General features: G+C 36.9%; 1 protein-coding gene across 20 annotated transcripts in view; it reads right to left on the bottom strand.

Moving 5' to 3' along the window:
* The window catches only part of LOC106058482 (uncharacterized), a 92,724-nt gene that overhangs the window by 10,979 nt on the left and 61,067 nt on the right, over positions 1 to 20,678 (bottom strand). For 19 of the 20 annotated variants that reach the window (XR_008780345.1, XR_008780346.1, XM_056045143.1 and 16 more), the window contains 7 exons: positions 16,799 to 16,865; positions 15,349 to 15,376; positions 14,587 to 14,644; positions 13,402 to 14,364; positions 10,491 to 10,951; positions 9,496 to 9,645; positions 6,989 to 7,265 (listed from right to left, as the gene is read on the bottom strand). Coding sequence is in view for 18 of the 20 variants with exons in the window: in XM_056045143.1 (XP_055901118.1) it covers positions 6,989 to 7,265; positions 9,496 to 9,645; positions 10,491 to 10,951; positions 13,402 to 14,364; positions 14,587 to 14,644; positions 15,349 to 15,376; positions 16,799 to 16,865 (2,004 nt within the window). In the remaining 2 variants the exon portion in view is untranslated. The remainder of the gene's footprint in view (positions 1 to 6,988; positions 7,266 to 9,495; positions 9,646 to 10,490; positions 10,952 to 13,401; positions 14,365 to 14,586; positions 14,645 to 15,348; positions 15,377 to 16,798; positions 16,866 to 20,678) is intronic. The other variant, XM_056045140.1, reaches the window with a different exon arrangement.

The following is a 20,678-nucleotide window of genomic DNA, read 5'->3' as shown; positions in this document are numbered from 1 at the left end:
AATGCAAACATGGGCAATCACTTACAGTCAGTGCTTCTTAAACAAGGTCGTCCTTCACCCAACACTGTCACAGCTCGCTAAAACAATCCAGACGAGAGTGCGGGATGACCACTAACCAACAAGTCTACACACAAAACTAATGGCCACCAAAACTTACGGCTCGAGGTTATCGTCTAATTTAAAAATGCATCACTACTACGCAAGTGCGGTCAAGGCGAATGGCTAATTACGAGTGTGGTCAATGCAAATGACATCTTAAGTATAACCACACACGTGTGTTCAATGCACATGACATATTAGGTATAGCCACACACACGTGTGATCAAGACACATGACATATTAGGTATAGCCACACACACACGTGTGGTCAAGGCACATGACATATTAGGTATAGCCACACACGTGTGATCAAGGCACGTGACATATTAGGTATAGCCACACACACACGTGTGGTCAACATATTAGGTATAGCCACACACAGGTGTGGTCAAGGCACCTTCTCGTGGGAGGGGCCAGCACTTCAACGTGAGACAAAACGAACCCCTCAAGAAACAACTTATTGCATCCCTCAAGAAACAACTTATTGCATCCCTCAAGAAACAACTTATTACATCCCTCAAGAAACAACTTACTGCATCCATCAAGAAACAACTTATTGCATCCCTCAAGAAACAACTTATTGCATCCCTCAAGAAACAACTTATTGCATCCCTCAAGAAACAACTTATTGCAAGTGTTCACCAGGTCAAGACACCAAGGTCATGTCTTAATGAGGTCAACAAGTTCAGGAACAACAACAGGAAAGCCTCTATAAACAGATCGAGCAGACGAAGCTAGATCTAAGTGGTCGCAGGCCAATGTCAAGTTGTGTGGCTGCCCTGTAGCAGTCAGAATCAAACATTCAAAGTAAGAAAAACTTAAAGAAAAATGGCTCTACCTTTAAGCAGATTTTAAGGATCTCGGTTTTTTTTTGTTTTTTTTTTTTTGGGGGGGGGGTTCTTTTTTGGGGGGGGGGGTAGATGCATATTTGTTTTTTTGTATCAATTAGCACTTGAAAATTCAAGGCTCTAGTCAACACATTTGATGATGTCTAATGACGCTAGTCAAATGGTAAGTATACAACTATGTGACAGCGCGAGAAGGCCATCTCTCAAGATCCCAGTATCAACAATGGGGATAATGTCTGTCTTCATTAATATTTTAATCCTATACTACAGATAAGGTAGCAAAAGGTAGCCTCACCAAGCTTGAGAAATCCTAAAAGACAACTAGTTTTTGTCAGGCCTAAGCTTACTGGGGTAGCCTTTTTCTATTATATCTAATGATATGTACACCGGTAAGCCAAGTTTGTAGATTTGTGTCTACCTCTGACCTAGTTACGATGTGCATTTCTATCCGGTTACCTGACAAGTGACTGGCAACACAGTTCTGCATATTAAAACAATTAGATGTATTCAGTTTCACATCAGAAGAAAATCCTCCTATCGTTCTATTGACCAATTTGTTGGACATGGCTAGACAAGTAGTGACACACATTCCCTGAGGACGTCCTCAGAACTCTCCACACTCATGGCTAGAACAAAATAGTTGATAGATTGGAGATGGTGTTGCAATCCTCAAAACGTCACCCAATCAAACCTAATAGCAGAGAGATTGAATTGAGGAGATATATCCAAGTTTATACCTAACCCACCCATCACTAGATGCAGATCCTGAAACACAGTCCGCGTTGATCATGGATTATAACCCAAAGGATGTCGGTCTAATCACTCGCACATGTCCCATTAATCTGTCTGAAGATAGATGAGAAGGTTCGCTATGGGGAAAATACAGAAATATAGAGTTACTGGGTGTGTCTAAGGGCGATAAGCACAACAAAATATGTACGTCTGCATATTTATGTAATGGCAGGATGAAAAATTAGGGGGGGGGGGCGGACGGACATCCGGTATTTTACCCAACGTTCAATAGGTGTAACTTTAACTCGCCCATACTAGAGCTTAGCTGTGTTCAATTAGCACTAATTGTAATCTTCACTCATAAAACGTAGATTCATTAGTGAGTGAAAGGTTTTAGTCCTGAGTGTGCTCGCAGCTATCCATAATATCCTACCAGGGGTGGCACACTGAGAGAGGTGCGAAGCCAAGAATGTCACTGCTTTCACTTAAACATTCTACACTCAGAGTGTGTTTTTCTCCACGTATCCACCATTGCCGAAAGCAGTTTTACAGCACCCTCCTCCCATTCGGTCAATCCAATGAGTACTCACGAGAGTTTAGCACTGAAACACTGAGAGGAGGGAAGTCAGGCCAACGCACTCATTCGTGCTAAGAATTAAAATTTGACTATCTGCCAACTAATGGAATGCCTCATTAACTTAACTCTTAAACTGCCTGACGACATGACATTTTTTTCAAAGACGCTACAAGGGTGAACCGTGAAATTCAGCATCAGACACCAACTTCGTGTGTTAGCTGTGTAGTGTGTTACGACACGCTCGTCAAGGCTGGTTTGAAAAACATGTTTGTATCAATAACTTTCCAATTGAGTCTACACTATTTACAAGCCAAAGCTGGAGCCCCAATAAGTTCAATTTTACACGCAGAAAATGAAAAGTTTCCGATAGACGCTTGTCCCCTGAAAACAAAGACAAAATACAATGCTTAACGGTACGTCCGTAACACTGAGTTGACGCGAGAAAATCTCTAGATGTAGGTAAAAAATAGTGAAGATACTTTGCAGGTTAGTAGCTTATGAACAGTTCGCTGGATACTTTCATTCACGCTATTATTGCCTTAACAAAGCATCAAACTGAATCTATGTAAAAGCTATAACCACAAGCTTCTGTCTTCGACGCCAGGTTAACAGTTACAATGAAGCAGGTTGTCTTAATGACTAGATCTAGATCAAAGTCTTTAATATCACATGTGACAAAAAGTTGTTATTAGAAGCGATCTATTTGTAAGTTGTAAAACTTGCCTGGTGTGACGTTTTATAGATCTATTAACAACACGTAATTCAAGATTGTTTAAGTAATGAACACAGACAAGGCTATCCAATAGATCTATTTAAGTCTAGTATGCACTGGCTTGAGTCTAGATATCTATTTAATAATACGTACTATAGACACCTACCACAATAGGACACCCTGACTTCAAGAAGTAATGATCTGAACAAATCCTAGAATGAAACAGTAGCCGACTACACTACTAGTCTAGACCTAGGTCTCTAACGTAGTCTTTGTTCGCTAGTAATCCAGCTAGACTCAACGAAAAAGGTGAGTTAGATCCTCTGTGACCTGACTAGACCGAAGTTCACCGAAGCGTGTCGCCAACATAAACACATCTGTTCCACACCAGTGACCTGAGTAGGTGTAAAAACACGTCTGCTACTCCAGATAGGTGCTCAATTAGACTGCGTTTCGAAAACAATTTCACACCTTAATGACTTGGATGTGAACTGGACTTAAAAGACAGTCATCAATCACGAGCCAAGTGTGCACATTAGTACTAGACGATATCTCATGCCGTCATGCCTGTCCTAGTTCTAGGAGCAGCCACAAAGGATGGTCCCACACAGCCTGACCGGCATTGCAAACTCAGTGGCGCCCGAGCCCCACAGAAACAACGTATTTTCATTTATTCAAATAAAACGAGAAGGGAAAGAGGCGGTCTGGGGGGGGGGGATATGGAGGAGGGAGGGCGTGATAAATTTAACTGGTGGGGCGGGAGAGGACATGACTGTCACATGACTATCGATAGGACCGGCAACTCTGTTGGCCGCTCGTGAATTACCTGAACAAAGAGATGAAACCAGTGATCGGGGCGCACACATCAAGAGTTGCAAAGCAGTTCTATCAATCTGGTTCTAGCAGACGAGTCGTGCAGCTAGATAAGTAAATAGTGTGTGTGTGGGGACTGCCCGTTCACTCTGGTAGTTAGTTTACCCTGCATTTTCTTTTTAAGACACGGAATTAACATTTTTTCGCCCACAAATCAAAATATTCGCGCTAACTTAATGTTGTCTAAACCCCTCTCTGCACAGCCTAGGGGGTCAGTAGCCCCAACTTTTGGATGGGGGATGCTCAACAATGCCTTTAGAAAAAGCAGATGAAATGAAGGGTCAAGTTGACATTAGTCAGACTTTCCTGTTGTGCTCAATACTTGTTGAGTTCATAAAGGGTCACGCACTAGATCCAAGACTCAAAATCAATGTTCAGAAATAATGAACTTTTTTTTTTGCTTCTAGAGATAAGAGGGAGGGGGGAAAAAGACAATTGATTCGTTATCTGTAGGGTGTTGAACCAACTACACAGAAGACTTACTACACAGTTCACTTCTCCTGATCACACACATCCAGCCTATTTGATACGACCAGACATGAGAAGGGGAAACACACAGCAGCTGTGCACTATATTTCCAACTGAATTCATGCACAATGCATTGAAGGATAAACTACTTTACCATCACGTCGCGGGGGTGGTGGGGGGGGGGGGGAGGGCAGGCTGCGGACGTGCCCTAGTCAGATCTACACAGGGAGGTTTAGGAGCTTTTTAACTTGAGTTAATCTGTCAGTTTGATAAGCATCATTAAGACACTACAGCTCTCAGGGCAGGCTAACCAGGCCACTTGTCTAATATGTCTCTATGGCCATAGACGTTATTAAAGTAGGTCAATTGAAGTGAAAACATTTAATGAGTTTTGAGTCGAGCAATTATCCTAATGAGCACAAGCAGCTAGTTCCTAGCAATGTTTAGTCCTAACCATTTCACCAGCACAAGGTTGACTACTCACTGGGGTTGCAATGATAGATCTATTCTAGCATGTAGCTTATTAATTACAGACGCCCCTTCAAGCTAATTTGAGACTGCTAAGTCATTGGTTATCCTGGTTGATTCAGGCAACTTGTTCCATGCTCTAATGGCACTTATACGACTTTGTCCTAGCATATGGAATAAGAAATGTGCCTTTATTTCTGTGCTTTTCTTTAGGTTGAGAATAATGTTCTGAATGGACATTAAACTGAGCAGACATTAGCAAAATAACAATAGAAATACTTATCATTGGGCATATGGTTAGAAACCCACAGGGACCTATAACAAATCAGGTTTACAGTTTTTTGTGAACAAATCAGGTTTACAGTTTTTTGTAAACAAATCAGGTTTACAGTTTTTTGTGAACAAATCAGGTTTACAGTTTTTTGTGACCTTCTCTTGGTAAGGTTGGTATTGGGTGGAAAGGGGGGAGGATGGTACAGAACAAAGGAGGCATGGAGATAACTATTAAAGTACAGAATGAGTTGCCCTGTGCTAAATGAGATGATCTCTTACTATTAAAACATTAATCTAATCCCCACGCATCTATCCCTGTTACCAACACTGGGCCTGTTTTTTTTAAAGAAAACCATACACTGTACAGTGTCTACAACTGACTCAAATCTTGTGAGTTTAAAGCCTCATGCCCTGGGGATACAATCAACCAATAGGAGTGGGCAGATCTAGCAGTTTTGGAAACATAAAGCAAGGGACATAAATCAACAGAGGAGCAAGCCTAATGATTGGATGCTTGTAAACTTAGCATATGACTATTCAACCTAGCATATTACTATTAAACCTAGCATATGACTATTGTGGGCGCTAGTTAAGAAAATGTCCTAATTGGGGAGGGGAGAAGAGTAAACCTAGCACAACATTTCACACACATCAAGCACATCCATGAGTGCACTCTTTAAACAGCTGGTGTGCTTGAAACACGACACAACACAGGACAGAGCTGGGTAACCTTAGCTGTTATTATCTTCCGACAACAAATTAAACTAATCTATCAAAACGTTTCATCGCAGGTCTGAAAAGTCATGTGACTTACATTCATTCTTGCTCATGCATTAAAAAAAAATGTAATGTTAAAATGTAATTAAAAAAAACAACAACTAAAAATATAAACAAGTCTGAAGTATTCAATCTCCTTGACCGAGAAAGCTAAACATGGAAGAATTTAATATGAACGCTGATGTTAAGTGAAAGAAAATTGATAAATATATAAACAGGAAACGTGGAACAATATCATAAATATCAACATAGCCTAACTCAAGGACAACAATCAAACAATTCTAGCCAAAATAAACAGTTAAAGGCCAAAGGTTAAAGAGAGAGAGAGAAAAAAAACCAAAGACACTAAGAAACTGCCTTGGACTCAAAACAAAGAAATTGTAACAACAAAATTTAAATCAATTGTGAAAAAAAATTCCTGCAGAACAAATATGTATGTTATTAAATAATAATACACATAATTGCATAGAACTATAGCTAAAATGTATTTTAAAAGATAAAAATAAAAGTTTCATATCTTTGTTGAATACGTTTTTTTGCATTATTTGTAAGTGAAACATGCTCAATCATAAGTATTAGTGGGATACAGGAGTCATGCTAAAAAAATGTTTTTAAAAATATAATTTATTTTTGTTGACTAGTAACATTCCAAGCTAATTTTTAGGTCCAAAATAAACACAACATTCTAATTGCACTCCAAAAATGATGGTTTCTTCTGGAATTTGATCTATCTTTAGCTGCATAGGGGTCATTAACTCCCGAGGTTAAAAAAAAAAACAACTAAGGGAGACAATTGACAAAATAAACAGATATACCAGACTGACTAGTAATTCCCCTTCACTTATGCAGTAAAATGAGGGGAAAATACAAACATAAAGAAGAACAGATTTGTGTATTGCGAAAAAGAAATTAAAAAAAATTGTCCCAGACTGTGGAGGCAAACAATTCATTTCAATGAGAGACAAGCAAAGTGATGGAATGATGGAGGATGTTTTAGAACTGGATGTCTATGCAGATGATTTCATGTAAAAATGAGAATGTGTAAATGTAAATTTCCAGATGTAGCTATCATCCTCTTCTAAACAATACCAGAAAAAATATGATGTCTGTATCAACTTAATAAGATTGATGCCATGATGTCTAGGTCATGTTTGGTCCTACCTTGCGGGACACAGGAACAGGTGACTGTTTTTTGGCCTCTTCTTGAATGTGCTGGAATTTGGCCAGCATCTTTTTGGCCTGATCCTTCTTGGGCATACCCTCAGTCCAGTCAGTGTCGGATTCCTTCAGGACTCCTTCCCGCACTTCAGGGGTGGACTCAAAGACGGTCGGCTCATTCAGGGGCTGGTACTGCCCAGGCAAGTCTCTCGGATGAACAGACCCATTGTCCAGCTGGTCATATCCACTAGGGGACAGTGGGGTTCTTGGTGACTTGGGGCTGTTGGATTATATCAAGCATAGACAATGTGAGATAGAATGTACTCAATGACAGTATAAGCATGCTGGCAGGCTCAGCTACCAAAACAGATACATTATGATCCAGTAACTTTCAAGAACTATTAAGATTAATAATATTTTTTTCCCAAAATAATGAACACAAAAAATAGGTGTCTTTAAGAAGTTACTAGAAACAATTTCCAGAGCATATGAAAAGTATGTCTTCTGACTTCTTTGTGATTGCATCTGCAGACATCACATTCAGTTCAACCATTGAATATCTTACTGTGTTTCATGTTACTAATCACTAGCAGAATATACAGACAATTAAAAAAACAACACTATTACTCTATTAGAGTTTAACTACATAGCATAACGAAAATCTTTTTTTTTTCTTGGTAAGTATTGTTTTTGTCTAAGGTAATGTTTGAATCTGTGGGAGGTAAGATTGGATTTCAAGACAAAATATTCAGTTGGGGAAAAGAAAAATGATTTCCATGCTGTAAGCTTAGAAAAGACAAGCATTGCTAAGTGCTAGAAGTGCTCAATCCAGCAAGCAAACATTATGGAGATGAGTAGTAACCATCTGATTGCTGAGCCAAATAAGTGTGATAACTTGGGTTAGTAAAAAGCCATGAGATGATTACATAATGTCAAACAACTAATTATCATTTGAAACTTTATTTAGGGTTGAACAAATGAGATGTTTTAAGATGTTGTAAAATCAAGATAGAAGAACAGTACTAATCAACATCTGAAACTGTAAGATCAAGACCAGATGTTACAGAAAGCCTAAACACTCAACTGTGACATCACAACCTGTGGGCAGTTTAGACCAATAGCCTGTTGCTACATCAAGACCTGTGAAGTAGCCACAAGTTATTGGTTTAAACTGCCCACTGGTTTTGACATTGCAGGTTAGTGTTTAGGCCTTCTATAACGATTGGTCTTATCTTCTTATCTTATCTTATATAATATAATACAGACGTTACTTCAAAAAAGAAGATGATTACGCTCTACGCGTCATGCATTTAGTCATGCATATTAACCAATGACTTAAATTCTGCCAAGTCAATGGTTTTCCTGGACAGCCCAGGCAACCCATTCCATGCTCTAATAGCACTAGGGAAGAAGGAGTATTTGTACAAATTTGCCCTAGCATATGGGACGAGGAATGTGCCTTTATCTTTTTCTCTTTCAGAGTATTTTATTAAATTTTGTATTTGAAGATTATACTGGTCTCAGTCAGATACAGTCACTAGGTCACATCTAGTAAACAAACAAATGGATACTAATATGTAATGCCTTTGTTATTCAATGATATTTTATTTTCAGACTACCAGACTTGTTTCTTGGTTTATATATGGATATTTGAAATAAAATCTATATTTACTTTTTTTTTCCACTAATTAATGCCATTTAGGTTAATTAAAGAATTGAAGGTAACAAAAATATTTAGTAGAAAATTATTTCTATTTTAGTTATCCAATTCTAATTAATTCTAATACACTAGTCATGGTCAAGCTAAAAGCTTAACAGTGGTACCTTGGAGGTGGAGACACAGGGAACAGATTTCTTTTTAAAATAAAAATTATACACATAAAATTTACAAAAGGATTTTTTTTTTGTTACTGTAGGTATCATTGATGAATTAGAAGATGAAATAGATAACTACAAGACTAGCACAGTACACAAAGCACTCTGTATTAATAGCAAACAATCTTGAGCACTGTAGCTATATATAAAGATGGTGAAATAAAACACACACTTCTAAGCCAAATAAGAGGATATTAAAAAAAAAAAATCCACTGCCACGGGATAAAGCAAAAGAGAACATCTATGAGCTAAGTTTACACACAAGCCATCCACTGCCATGGGATGAAGCAAAAGAGAACATCTATGAGCTAAGTTTACACACAAGCCATCCACTGCCATGGGATGAAGCAAAAGAGAACATCTATGAGCTAAGTTTACACACAAGCCATCCACTGCCATGGGATGAAGCCAATGATAACATCTCAAAGCCAAGTTCACACACACAAGCCATACAGAGTGCCCACACACACAAGCCATACAGAGTGCCCACACACACAAGCCATACAGAGTGCCCACACACACAAGCCATACAGAGTGCCCACACACACAAGCCATACAGAGTGCCCAGAAGTAAGAGGATGATGTAAAAGAAAAAAACCAGGGGTGGGTGGTGGGGGGGGGCAGCAAGAACTCACTTTCTTTGCTGAGCTATCCTAGGTTCTTCTCTGGGAGGAGTGAACTCTTTAGGACGACCAGTTGAGCCTGGAGATTTAGCAGTCTCCAATTGTTTCCACTTATTGACCATGTTCCTTGCCGATCCCCTTTCCGGCAGTTCCTCTTCATACCTAGCAATACAATGGTTCTTAATCAGTGACAGACTAGCATCTAGCTACATTTTTTTTCTCATCTGATTTAACTTTTTTTGCTCTTGAAAATGCAAATCTAGATTAAGCTTGACCAGCCATTTTTATTTCTTCTATATCACAATGCCTTTAAATGAAATCTTTATGCTGGAAGTGTTTGTTGTCTGAAAACAATCTCAAAGCTAACATCTGTTAAGAGTTAAGTTAAGCTCTTATTATTTTGTATCCAAGGTATTACTTGTTAGATTAACAATGACATAAGCAATAGAAAAAAAAGTTAATACTCTGTGAAAACAGGGAGAACAAAAAAAAAAGTGAAATTAAAAAGCCAATATTTAGAACCACAAAATATTTAGCAGGGAGGGGGACTTTGCTTAAACTGAAAAGGAATCACCTTTATTATAGAGTTCGTTAATATTAATTTTTTCGTAATACATATAAAGCATTGTACACTACCAAAAAAAAATATACATGTCTAGACTGGATGACTTGTTAATGTTGAAACATCAAATTCTGCATGATAATTGACTGAAAAGTATTTATCACTATGGTAGTAATGTCACTAACAGAAGACATCATCATCATCATGTATCAGTAACTTTCAAATGTGACATTCCTCAAGTGATTGCAGGGTGTCAAGCACACAAAATTTTCACTGCACTTTGTAAAATGAATTAACAAAATAATCACAAAGATATTTTTAAATGCCAACAATATCCAGTCTACCAATATGTAAACATCAATATTCTCTACTAGTTTGAAGGTAATTTCCCCTTTTAAACCCCAAAGTTAGGTCATTAATACAAAGAACTAGAAAAGTAACCTACCGCCTGGGTTCTGTTGCTTTGATAACATCATCTCTAACAATGGGAGTGTTTTCCAGGATTCCAGATTCTGCTGGCCTATTGTAATCTGCATGGAACTGCTTGGGCTGATTCTCGTACACGCCAGCATCATGGGGTGGTGGGGTGAAGTCCTTCTTCTGTCTTGGGGCACTGGGGCTCTTGCTCTCAGACTCTAACTGCTTGAAACGCTGGGCAATATTTTTGGCTGTGCCTCTCTCTGGGAGCTTCTCTTCCAACTGGTCACCAGAATGGATGATCTCTGTTTTGAAATCAGGAGTGTTCTCCAGGACAACAGCTTGTCTGGCTCGTTCTTCTTCTCTGGGGGGAGTAAACTCTTTATGTCTCCCAGGAGACAAGGGTGGGGATTTAGCATTGGATTCCAGAGATTTGAACTTGGCAGCAACATTTTTAGCATATCCCCTTTCAGGAAGATATTCTTCATTCTAAAGGATGAAAAACAAAATACAAGTTAATACAAGTTAATAGCTAATGTAAACATTTTAGCTAAGATTTTTTTGTCTGGGAAAACTCTAGTTTGACTGTTCTAATTTTTTAAAGACAAAAAAGATATTTAGCTGGAGAACAAGAAAATATTTATCTTGAACAGACTAGGAATTTTTCCTTCAAGAGTTTAATATTCAGCAAACTTGTGCACATCATCTTCTAACACTAGAACTAAAGGTCAACCATTGGAGTATTATACAGTCTAGTAGATCTATACGATTGCTTAACCAGGATTATTTCTCAGCAGGCGCAAGGGGTATTGGTGTAAAAAAAATGTTTAAAATCTAACATTCATTAGTTATTAAAAGCAAAAGTTCTATAAAGGAGGTATTGTCTTTTCAATAAAACTATTTTCTAATGCTTTTCTTGTTTACCCTTTGTCCCATGATTCTTTGCAGTTTAGTAGAATTAAAACAGACGAGGACATGTTTTGATTCCAATAAAGCATACAAACATAACTCTAAATGAAATGGTCAATTACAATTTTATATAATGTGCAGTATAAGAAGTAGTTTGAAAACATTTTTTTATTAAGCCTAGTTAGGGTTCCATATTTAGATTAGCATAAAAATACTGCTGTAAATAAATTTGTTTAAAAACTTCATTTCCATAACCATATTAACTAGACATAAATAAAGATGTTTTAAATTATGAATGAATTTTATAAAACTTTAAAAAAAAAACAAATGAGACTCATTTTCCAGATTTAGCATACAGAAAGAAAAAAATAAACAAGATTAGTGAATAACAGTTTGTAGGCCAACATCATTCATGTGACCTCTACTAGGGAACTTTGGGGGGAGATACAATAGATATCTAAGAGCAGGGCCGGTCTTAGACCATTGCAACCTATGCGGTCGCAGTGGGCCTCGAACTTTCATAGGCCCCGCACTAATTTTAGGTGCAATTATTAAATTGCAAAATATATATAAAAAATTCCTGGAAATCTGAATTTATTAAAATCTACTGAAAACTCATACAAATCTCCTGAAAAAAATACACACAATTGTCATTAGTTGGTGTCATTATTGTGGAAAACGCCAATCCTACACGCTATACAAGAAAAAAGCATTGTCAGCTCTCATGTAATAAAATGAAATAATCAGACGAATTTTCACCTTAATCGGAAGTTCCAATACTTTATTTACTTTTATAGTCACTGGCATATATATATGCCATAGGTTGCAAGGTTCGTAAAGTAAAGTTAATTCAATCGCAATTTTGCACTTAGTAAAGAATGAATAAAATTCAAAGTCGAATTTATTTTCTAATACAAACTTTTTACTTATTATTCTTATTCCCACCCAGACTAGGCCCCGAGCAATCAGGTTCGCATAGGGCCCCGCAATTGTTAAGGAGATATATATATTTATATATATATACTATACTATTTATACTATACATCATTCTGAAAGAAGAATTTTGTCACTAAAACTTTGCAAAGAAATGCTTTAAAGTCTAGAAGAAAACTCCTAACAAAAATTGACTTTGAAAAAGACACTTGAAAGTCTCTAAATGATCCAAAGCATCTAATGAGGCACAAAGAAAAGCTACAGCCAAAACTAAGTGTAGAGAGAAAACTGAAGATAACAGTTTCATCTTCATCTGCTATGTCCAAATATGTAGAGACCATGGTTGGGTCTGCAAAGTTGTTTGAAATAATGCACTAGTCTTTGTCTCTGAACTCAAAAGACAATGGTTTAATTAAAATGCCTTACCAGTGAAGGTGAAATCTTAAGATTCAGAACTTTTCAGTTAGAGCTACCAATGTTATGTCAGTATAACTAAATAAAGAGAAACTCATTTGTCAAGTCTCCACTTTTAGTTCAAAGTGGATACTTTAATGGGGAGCTTTAGTAAAAATAGTTGACCCATTTCTTTAGTTTATCAAACAAATCCTGAAGCAATCAGAAAAAAAAATTATATATTAAATGTCTCTCTTAGCATTCATGAAGCATTACTTATGTAATTCGTGTTCTTTGAAGAATTTCTAAACCAGAAAAAAATTATGAATGCTTTTTTTTTTTTGGTAAACATTGCATTCTTTATGTAATGCATAAAAAAAATCAAAATCTTGGATAAACATGAAAAAATGTCATGAGAAAAGAATACTATCATCTATAAAAAGTCACCCAAGACAATAACTTCAGAAACATTAAAATAACTTTTGACCTACAACTATATTTTGCCAACTTTAAGACAAATGCAAAAGCTCAAAATTAAAATTTTAAACAAATGTATTTCCGTTATATTAACTGCTATATAAAACATAATCTCTCTTATAGAATACCACTTTTTTTCTTCTTCATCTACAATTCTACATCACTAAGTCAATGCAGAGCTTGTTGCACACTTAATAAGACTACCAGAAGAAAAAAATGAATCTTACACTTGTTTCAGAAGTGACTACATCAGGATTTCGTTGGGGTTGGTTTTCAAAGACACCTGAGTCTACTTTGACTTCGTACATTTCCATCTGACTCCTTGGCTCACTCACATATTCCACACGTCCTGACTTGTCTGGCGTTAACTCTCTTTTACCTCTGGAAGTAGATGTGGCAGGTTCGGAACTGATCTGACGGAACTTCTGAGCAATGTTTTTAGCTGTGCCTCTTTCTGGAAGCTCTTCTCTCACCTCTTCCCCTGACCTAATTACATCTGGATTCACGGCCGGCTGACTTTCAAACACTCCTGATTCAGCCCTGCCCTCGTATCTTTCAAACTGGCCCCGTGGTTCTGACACATATTCGATCCTTCCAGATCTGTCAGGGGTCAGCTCTCGTTTGTTGGTAGGTGTGTAGGTACCTTTTTTGTTTTCTAGCTCTTTAAATTTAGCTGCCACATTTTTAGCAAAGCCGTGTTCCGGCTTGGGATCCTCTAATGCTGTTGTTGAGGTCACAACATCAGGATTAGCAACAGGCTGGCTCTCGAAGACGCCGGCATCAGCTTTGCCCTCATATTTCTCAATATAACCTCTAGGCTCTGACACATACTCCCCACCAGAGCCATGTGCAGGTGGAGTAACCTCCCGTTTCTTGGGCGTGTTGTCCTGTGAGGTACTGGCCAGGAACTTAGCACGAATGCTCTGAGCTGTGCCCACAGGTGGAAGATCAGCTGTGAGGTCTTTATCTGCCTCTCTTGCAATATCAGGGCGGGGGGCTGGTGTGCTCTCGTAGACTCCTTCCTCTTCTTCCTCCTCATTCTGCCACTGCTGGAAGCTCTGAGGCTGGCTCTCATAGACACCACCTTCAGAAGACATTACTTCTTCTCTAATATCAGCTCTTTTGTGTTCTGCTGGGGGTGCTTGGGACTCAAACTTATTTTTCACTGAAGACATTTCAGTAAAATGTATCTGAAAAGAAAAAAAACAAAACAATTGTTCTACACTAGAAGTCAATTTAAGTTTCATTCAACTGAAAGCAATGACAAAACTTAATCACAAGTACAATCCTAGAATAGAACCTTTCTTTTCATAGTAACAAATAAATTTCAGAAAGTAGCAGCTAGAATCCCAAGAATAATTTCAGACTATAAGTGCAAGAGAAAGCACATTTATTTAAAACATTTCACTGACCACGTCTTGTTCTGTTTGTCTGTCCTGTTCAACATTTTGTTCATTTCTTTGTTCCTCCCTGGAAAGAACAAATATATTCATGAAATACAGCTTTGTGTTACACACAGTAATAATTAGGTCATGTTATTAATATTATAGTTGGACACACCTACCCAGGTAATTAGGTCATTTTATTTTTAATAATAGAGAAATGGACTTTTTAATAGATATAGTAAATTTTTTTTGTCTTGTTAAAACTTCTTTGTAATCTTTGAAATGCAAATGATTTTTTTGAATATACATAAACAAAATATTATAATTTTCATAACCACTGTTTTCTTCTACAGAATTATATTAATGAAATATTACTAATTTTTTTTTGACTATTTAGTGAGAGAGAGATGCAAGCCCAAATTTTAAAAAAATGTTTCAATGCATTGATACTTTTTTTTGCCTCAAATTTAGAAATGTCTGTCTATTAAAAGGAGGGGCGGTGGCTGAGCGGTAAAGAGCTTGGCTTCCGAACTGGGGTACGGGGTTTGAATACTGGTGAAGCCTGGGATTTTTTATTTTGAGATCTTCGGGCGCCTCTGAGTCCACCCCAGTTCAGTAAAGGCGGTTGGTCATTGTGCTGGCCACATGACACCCTCGTTAACTGTAGGCCATGTAAACAGATGACCTTTACATCATCTGCCCTATAGACCACAAGGTCTGAAAGGGGAAGTCAACTTTTTTTATTTTTTATCTATTTAAAGAAATGATAGAGATAAAGATCAGTCGTACCACTGATTGGACTGTGTGTACCCAGAATCTGAAAACAAAAAAAAAACAAACAAGAAGTTAATATGTGAATGTTGCTCCTTCTAAATAATAATATACAATAAGACGAGCAGACTCAATTTGTACTAGCAGCCTTTATGTCAGAGTCTTAGTAAGTATACCATTAGATCAACACAATGTATGGTATAACAGGCACAATGATTACCAAACTTTTATTATTTTTTGTTTGAAGTTAAGAATGCACATGAGAAAAATAAATTCCACCAAGATGTGAATGTCTCTTTGAAGAGCTGGGATATGCTTACAACACTACCTTCAACATCTGATGGATGTACAGATTGAACATAGAAACAAAAAGTGTTCAGCAAATCAATGTGTGTCTATTTCCTAATAATTTATGAAACATGTTTGAGTTGAAAAAAACAAACAAATAAAATCAGCTGTAAAGGAACAACTTACAATTCAAGCTAATGAAAATGTCCAGTAATATTCTATTCCCTTTCCCGTTGGAGCAGAAAAAGAAAAGAAAATACTATGCCAAATGAATAGCAACTTTTTTAAAAAGTGTTTTTGACTCCAACAGAACAATAAGTACAAAATATTATTACCAGTCAACTGCACAGAGGTTAGTGGGTGTCTCCTAACACACACACACACACACTAGTGACTAACTTCATTTGGGCATGATTAGATAGGCTCTAATTTGTGGTGATGTGTTTTTTTTTGTTCTCTTCTTTCATCACTTCATTATCAGTGCATAGAATCCAGATAAATTCTGTTCTAGTCATGATAATTTGTGATATATGGAACAGTAAGGTCCATTTCCTTGTTAGTAGAGTATGTGTACAATCTGGTACAATAGCCTATTAGTAATACTTTTTTTTTTCTCTCTCAAAACTGTAACATGAAAGAAAATAAACAGTGTATTTACAAGCTGTTGTTTTTTTTTAAAGAGGGTGATACGTTTTTTTTTTAGTTTTCACCAACCTGCCCTGACCCCAGAGTAGATAGAAAGCAACAAGTTTATTATAATGTTTTTATTTCATTTAATGAACTTAATCTTTATGTGGAAGAAGAACAACAAGAAAGAATCAAAGTAAGCTACATTTGCAGGACCAACCAATCAGGAACCAATCATTTTAATCTCTCATCAAAAATGCCAGTAAGATGCAAAAACTGCCATATTGATTCAAATCCCTTTTTTCTGATGAGATCACAATGTACAACTAGCTATTGAATCAGAGGGCTGAAAGTACAACAAAGACAAAGCTTGACACACATGGATATAACACATTGGTTTACTCAAGTGCTCCACTCTATTCAGTGTCAATAAGTTTTTTCTTTTTTTGTTTCTTTTTATTTAAAATCTCTTTTACCGTGTATTATCATTAAGCTTGACTTGGCTTTTATTCAAACTAAGTAAGTCCCTAAAACAACACAAGTCACTACTTACCAGAGTATCTGTTCTCAGTGCGTGTTGTTTTGGAGATGGTGCGTCCATCTTGGATGATTTCCTCCTCCTGAAAGGAAGAATAGGATTCCTTTTTAATCTGTGGAGAGGCAGCATGGCCGCCACTGTACCTTGCAGTTAACATGTTCAAGTAATCAGAGCCTGCGGCTGAACGATTCCTCGACATCCTCAAGTTAATTTAGTTTCTTTTGATGAAAATACTTTGTGCTACAGTTTTCTCATTTATTTTTAAACAAAAGGCTTGACGTTTTTTTTATAACTGTTTATTTTTGAGTGGAAGACAATGAAATATTCCTGAAATTCATGGAATTGTTTAACTAATCACTGCAAATTACCCTATTAACAACTAGTTAGCAATGTATTTCCAAAGACTATCAATTCTGTTTCATAGTTATCAGCCTAGCTAGATGTTAAAATTAAGATTCAGGTATTTGGGATACACATTACATTTGCTAGTGTGATTGCTGATTTGTTAAGAGATATCAGTGAAGACTACCCATGGAAAATGAAAGATATATAGAGGTATAAATATATCAACCACACATGACATATTAGCATGTAACAAGCGGAGGTGTAGGTGAAAAACAAGACTGATATGTATATAGTTTGATATTCATCATTTACAAAAGAATCATATTGCAATTTTGTTTTAGCATTTAACATATCAAACATTTTGTTAATAACATTGACTGCATTGTTTCCCTTAGACAATAAATAGTGCTTTGTAACAGTATGGCATTATCTCCCCTAACAAAATAAAATACAGTCAAACAAAAACGTGCCACTTTTTGTTTTTTATGATAGGACTTAAATAAATAGATTTGTTTAGAGAAGCAAGAAAACAAATATTTGATTTTAAGCCTAAAATTAGAGCATTTAGCCCCTGGTACAGTTAGAATCATTTGTGTACTAAATGGGTTTCCATTGTTCAATTGTGATGAAGCTACAACTACTGCTCAATTGTTGTGATGAAGCTACAATCTCATTACTGGATACTTAGAATCTACACTACACCAATGCTAAGCTACATAGAACAAGAACAATGTTATGTAGACAAAGAGTTCACAGAGAGAGAGAGAGAGTTACAGTTAGTGAAGGCTAATGTTACAGTTCAAGTCTCATGTAGTTCATCTGTAACTGTAACAAAAGCCTAACACTGACACTTCAAGTATAATGATGTACAAAGGTATGATTACAACATTTTCAGATGCAACATAAGAATGTATTAAACAACAAGCAGTTCACTCTAGGGCTGCATGCAAGCCCCTGACATCTAGGTGTTGGTGGTTTTAATAGTACAGTGTATACAGTGAACAGATTTCAAGAAGAGTTAACACTAGAGGTAAATTAAGTCAATGAAGAGACAGCTTATAATGGACAGAATAAGTACATTCACTCAATGAAGGGACAGCTTATAATTGACAGAATAAGTACATTCACTCAATGAAGGGACAGCTTATAATTGACATTACAAGTACATTCACTCAATGAAGAGACAGTTTATAATTGACATTACAAATACATTCACTCAATGAAGAGACAGCTTATAATTGACATTACAAATACATTCACTCAATGAAGAGACAGTTTATAATAGACAGTAGACGTACATTCACTCAATGAAGAGACAGCTTACAATTGACACTACAAGTACATTCACTCAATGAAGAGACAGTTTATAATAGACAGTAGACGTACATTCACTCAATGAAGAGACAGCTTATAATTGATACTACAAGTACATTCACTCAATGAAGAGACAGTTTATAATAGACAGTAGACGTACATTCACTCAATGAAGAGACAGCTTATAATTGACATTACAAATACATTCACTCAATGAAGAGACAGCTTATAATTGACACTAGAAGTACATTCCCTCCATGAAGAGACAGTAAGCCAACTAGTTGTGTGAGCAATGAATAAAGAATGTTGACTAGTAGCTTATGAAAAAAAAAAAGAGTGCATAATGTTATATCTTAGTAAATGGTCAAGTCTTGCTTAGGAAGTAACCTTCACCATGTTGGCTGGTCACTACCAACCTTCACCATGTTGGCTGGTCACTACCAACCTTCACCATGTTGGCTGGTCACTACCAACCTTCACCATGTTGGCTGGTCACTACCAACCTTCACCATGTTGGCTGGTCACTACCAACCTTCACCATGTTGGCTGGTCACTACCAAAGATGTTAAGCAACAAGATAACTTTTAGGGAGAAACTGTTCCAAAAACACACATGAATAAAACAACAGAAGAGAAGAGGACAAGGACTAGACTTTCAATGAAAATGGCTAAAGGGGCAGTTGTAGTGAGTCACAATGACAATAGGACATAGTCAATTCACAGGTCTAAACACTATCTGGAAAGTCTAACTTTACAAGAGGGGGATTAGTTACTAGGGAGCTTCTATGACCTTAGACTATAGATAGTCGCCAGTGTAGGTTTCTTACTAGTCTTACACTGCTGAAGGAGAAGACCTCGGCATCAGTAATACACAAGAATAAGCTTTTAGGCTTTCTACTGGTTCAACGATGTCGCTAGTAGGTCCCTCTACCATAAAGATTTGTGTGACACCGTGACACAACAGTCTGGTGTTGATCCATCAAACTGACGAGGGAGTCAAGGAAAGATAGCAAATGACAAAACCTGGGTTTGTCCAGTGACATCAGTGCTTTTAGTTCTAAGGTTTATTACCTAGAGCTGGTAAAACGTACAGCGCAGACCAGACGAAGGGAGTTTATTGTACTCCAACAGAAACCCGTTGATACCTTTTGGAAATGTTCAGATATTTCCTTTTGTTAGGATGTAATAGTGGTGTGTGCGTGCGAGAGAGAGAGAGAGAAAGAGAGAGAGAGAGAGAGAGAGAGAGAGAGAGAGAGAGAGAGAGAGCTAAATTGCATGGGAGAGAACACTAAAGGGAGACTGGGAGAGGGAAGAGAGAGGAGGTAATGGGGGAAAAAAAAGAAATTTAAATTAAAAAGAAAATGCAGATTTCTAAGTATGTGAGTGGTGTTTACAGTACTCTAACCGAGGTTGTTCTATTTATAGCCAACTATACACAGTAACACATGCACTGCTCTCTACAGTCCACTATGCTGGTATATGTATGATAGGTTGATACTAGTCATACAAGGACAACACTTCCTTACAAGTTCAAACTGAATCTACAACTGGGTAAATACAATCCACGCTAGGGAACTGTGAAACTAACTTCTACTAAACAACCAGATGTCTTTCTTATATTAACTCTAGTCTGTCTGGTCCAAAGTGTGTCCTCGTTATTTCTCGCACTTCCAGTCTCAGATCAAGCTGAAACTTGGCATTCATTGACATAGACAGGACATGAAGCAATAGAAAGAATGGAAACAATTAATTACCGGTAATTCATACTTTAAAAAAAAAATAGCAACAAGGGAAAATAATACTTCAGTATTCACGGATATAGCTAAATTTGTTGGGTTTAGTCCCCTTAAATAGTTACCGCTATTTCTCCCTCACACATTCTCCAATCAAGTTGATACTTTAAACAATTATTTATTGTACCTAACAGAACATGAATTAATAAACAAAAATACTCAGTCAATTAATTATTGGTAATTAATTACTTTGGTTGATATCGAATAAGGGAAATAACTTGTACATTATTGGCAGATATAGTTTTAAGGACAGAGTTCTTCCCCTTTAGATAAGCTTTTTTTTTTTTAAGGATTTTTCTATTTTGTTTGTTGTAGGTGTTGAAGACATTAAAAGCTACATGCCGAATCTACAACTGACAAGAGTTCTTAGGCTTAACCTTCTACTTTCCTCTACAACTAGAGCTAAGGGAAGTAGAGCAAACAGAGATTCGGGTCACCAACAGA

Source organism: Biomphalaria glabrata, chromosome 10 (assembly GCF_947242115.1).
Source record: "Biomphalaria glabrata chromosome 10, xgBioGlab47.1, whole genome shotgun sequence".
Lineage (NCBI taxonomy): Eukaryota > Metazoa > Mollusca > Gastropoda > Planorbidae > Biomphalaria > Biomphalaria glabrata.
The sequence above is the reverse complement of the archived record's forward strand: the minus strand, read 5'-3'. Positions and strand labels throughout refer to the sequence as shown.